Below are 3409 nucleotides of genomic sequence, written 5' to 3'. Positions count from 1 at the left end.
ATTTTAAACATATATTCAAAACAATCAACATGAGTTGGGAAGAGTTTTTTTACACAATTCACAGGTTAAAACATCTTTGGTTGTAAAATACCAAAAATGATGTCGGTTTGGATTATAAGAGTAAGGGAAGCATCAATTTAAAGAAAAGCATTAGGTTTCTATCAGAAGTACCAAATCAAGAAGAAGAAAAAGAGGTTTCTATCAGAATTACCAAATCAAGAAGAAGAAAAAGACAGAGAGGAATTGAAGCAAATTAAGAAGAACACTTATAGACGATGAGAACGGTGTCATAAATGGTCGATTTAAGGAAGTGGTACACAATTCTTATGGGGAGATGATTTGTACACAATAATTTTCTCCATACACAACAATTGGTGTTTTAAAATGTTGTACGATACAACCCTAATAATGCATAATTTGTTGTGTATGACAAAAAACGGTTGTGTACGAATCACTTCCCATTCTTATGCTCCAAGTAGGCGAAATACAAATCAACGGGTTTGCAAAGCTTTGGTTTTAGAGGAAAAAAAATTAAAGATGTGGATCTTATATGGAAAAGTATGCGATTTAAAATAGGAAAATCGATATCATTATCCTGATTTTATGTGATTTTAATTATAAAGATAAATTCCAAAATTACTATGAGCGAGTAAAGAGGATAGACAAATTATACGTTGGAGAACGTAAATGAAAGCTAAAATAGATTGAGAAGCATACACATGGCAAAGTAGAGAGGTAGAAAGGTGACATGTGACAATTTTTGGTTTTGTTTATTAGGAGAGGTATATATATATATATATATATATATATATATATATATATATATATATATAACGATAGTTATCATATAATTTAGGATTACAATTGTATTTGAATGTATTTCAAATTCGTTTCTCCTTATCTAGTGGGAGGATGATTGTTGTATATATACTCGTTGATGATTAATGTGTAACAACAAAAAAATTTCGACCAAATTTTTAAATTTCTATACACATTTATTCCAATAATAAAACCACAAAGTGCCACAATGTCAATTCATCAAAACTCATGTCCAAAAGAAAACTATATATAAAACTCCAGGATCCTCTCAATCATAAAACAATCTCCGATGTGTGTGTGTGTACAATCAAGCTGGCGCCTTCCCGTGATCCTCAGAAGTACCTGAAACACATAACACATAACACGGTAAACACAAAGTTTACTGAGTTCCCCAAAATTCCATACACAGCTCATTAGCCACTCTAGACCATAACTCAATAAGACCCTCCGGTCGATGTGTCTCAGTGGAACCCTCTAGTCCCAACTCAGTAAACTCATAGTAACAATATTCAGCATGAATCACAAAGACATAATGCAAAATATTACAATACACAGATAAACACATAAAACATCTCAATCACATAAAGATACCACTCTTGGTAAGTTTAGTGAGAAGACTCACCTCGTAAACTAGCAAGTAACAGTCATGTACTCGGAAATCCCGAACTAGCCTCCGCCTAACACATTGGATAAGCATCTCTAATCAATACCCCACTCTTACTCAAGTGCACCAAAATTTTCTCTTACTCTGTCTTTAACTCTTGGAATGGGTAAAAGACCATTTTACCCCTCTACGGTCTCCATTACGTATGTTGGCCAAACCCTAAAATCAACAGAAGTAAACTCGAGTCAACAGTCCCAGTTTGACATGACTCGTCGAGTGCACTCATTTGACTCATCGAGTCCAGTCGTTACTCAGAGGTTCTTGTGATGGTCCAGCTCTTCGAGTTAACCCCTAACTCGCCGAGTAACAACATTGCCATCTCATCGGGACAAACCTTAACCAACTCGTCGGGTCGACTCCTCGACTCGGCGAGTCCATTCAGACTCTTTCCCCAATCAGACGATTTTAAGGCAGAAAACCTTCCCAAACTCTGGATCTACACTCTCAAGGCTCATTTATCAAGTAAAGTCATAGACTTTACGTCCATGCATGACACTTTGGGCTTGAAATACCAAGAACATGCTCTAATAAGGGTTTTTCACTCAAGAGTTCCATTAAGGCCGAATAAAGCAGGGACCTTTGGATACTAGGGACCTCACAAGGTCCAGATCTGAAGTCCAAACCTCCATATGAACTCAATACCCTCAAAGTCCCAATAATATATAAAAAGAAACCCTAATCTCCAAAATATGAGATCTATCCAAACAAATGAGAAAAGGTTCGAACTTTATACCTTTAATAGGAGCTCTTGGATGAATAACAACAGATCTAACAGCCTCCCCTTGCTCCTTGCTTGAAACCTTTCTCTTCTCTTCTAAAGATACACCAAAATACTCAAAGTTAGCTTACACACACTCTCTCTATAAGCTCAAAAGGCGATTAGGGTTTCTCTTAGGGAAGTGTAGCTGCAAATGAGGCTATAAGTGCCTTTAAATAGGCCCCAAACCCGGGGATTTAGGGTTTCTCATCCTAACGTCTACTCGGCGAATCGGATTGTGGACTCGTCGAGTAGGTCATTAACCCTACGTGGCACATCATGACTATACTCGACGAGTTGAAGCACCGACTCGTCGAGTAGCTTAATAATCCTCAAAATAGATAAATAAATAAATAACAATATACCTGGAAATCCATATGTTACATAATGAGGAAGGCAGGGAAGCCAATTACCTTCATGGTATCAGAGCATTGATTCTTCCCAATCATACCCATCTTCTTCTCGTTCTCTACCCACTTTCTAAACACTAAGCGACACCATGGTTGCACCAGGAGATGATTCCCAACCCAATGAAAACCCCAAACAGTTATTTCACCTTGCTTTTGCTGTAACAAACATCAAAAACGCTATACCTATAATTCTTGATCAATCTGATGATCGCTTTGCATCATGGGTTGAATTATTCACCATTGTTGCTTGCGCTAATGACATTCTTGATCACATAAGTACAGAAGCTCCTCGATCTCCTTCCGTTGACGATACCACATGGAACCGACTGGACACCCTCATCAAACTGTGGATTTACTCTACTATAACTCTGGAAGTACTTAAAGTGATCATGCTACCAGGAGCCACCGCACAACAACTATGGGACCGTTTGCAGGAAATTTTTCAAGATAATAGGGCAACGAGAGCAGTTTACCTCGAAGATTAAGTCAACACAACTATATTGGATTCGTTTTCCAATGTCACCGATTACTGTGCATGCTTGAAGACTCTCTTCGACCAACTTGCAAATGTCGATAACCCCGTATCTGAAATGAAAATGGTGTTACAGTTGGTCTCCGGCTTGACCCGTGGCGAGTTTGACACCATTGCTGCCTTGATTCAATAGTCGGATCCCCTTCCCTCCTTCAACAAGGCTCGATCATAATTGCTTCTCGAAGAGACATGACAGAACAAACAAGATCACTCCTTTTCTCAAGCCC

General features: G+C 38.1%; 1 protein-coding gene across 1 annotated transcript; it reads left to right on the top strand.

Moving 5' to 3' along the window:
• The first annotated feature begins 2739 nt into the window (after positions 1 to 2739).
• Positions 2740 to 3135, top strand: LOC145089277 (uncharacterized). The gene has a single exon (XM_079027732.1). The coding sequence runs from the start codon at positions 2740 to 2742 to the stop codon at positions 3133 to 3135; it is 396 nt and encodes a 131-aa protein (XP_078883858.1).
• Positions 3136 to 3409: the final 274 nt, after the last annotated feature.

Source organism: Lactuca serriola, chromosome 2, assembly GCF_051521515.1.
Source record: "Lactuca serriola cultivar US96UC23 chromosome 2, Lser_US96UC23_V15, whole genome shotgun sequence".
Lineage (NCBI taxonomy): Eukaryota > Viridiplantae > Streptophyta > Magnoliopsida > Asterales > Asteraceae > Lactuca > Lactuca serriola.
This window is presented reverse-complemented; position numbering and strand designations above follow the sequence as displayed.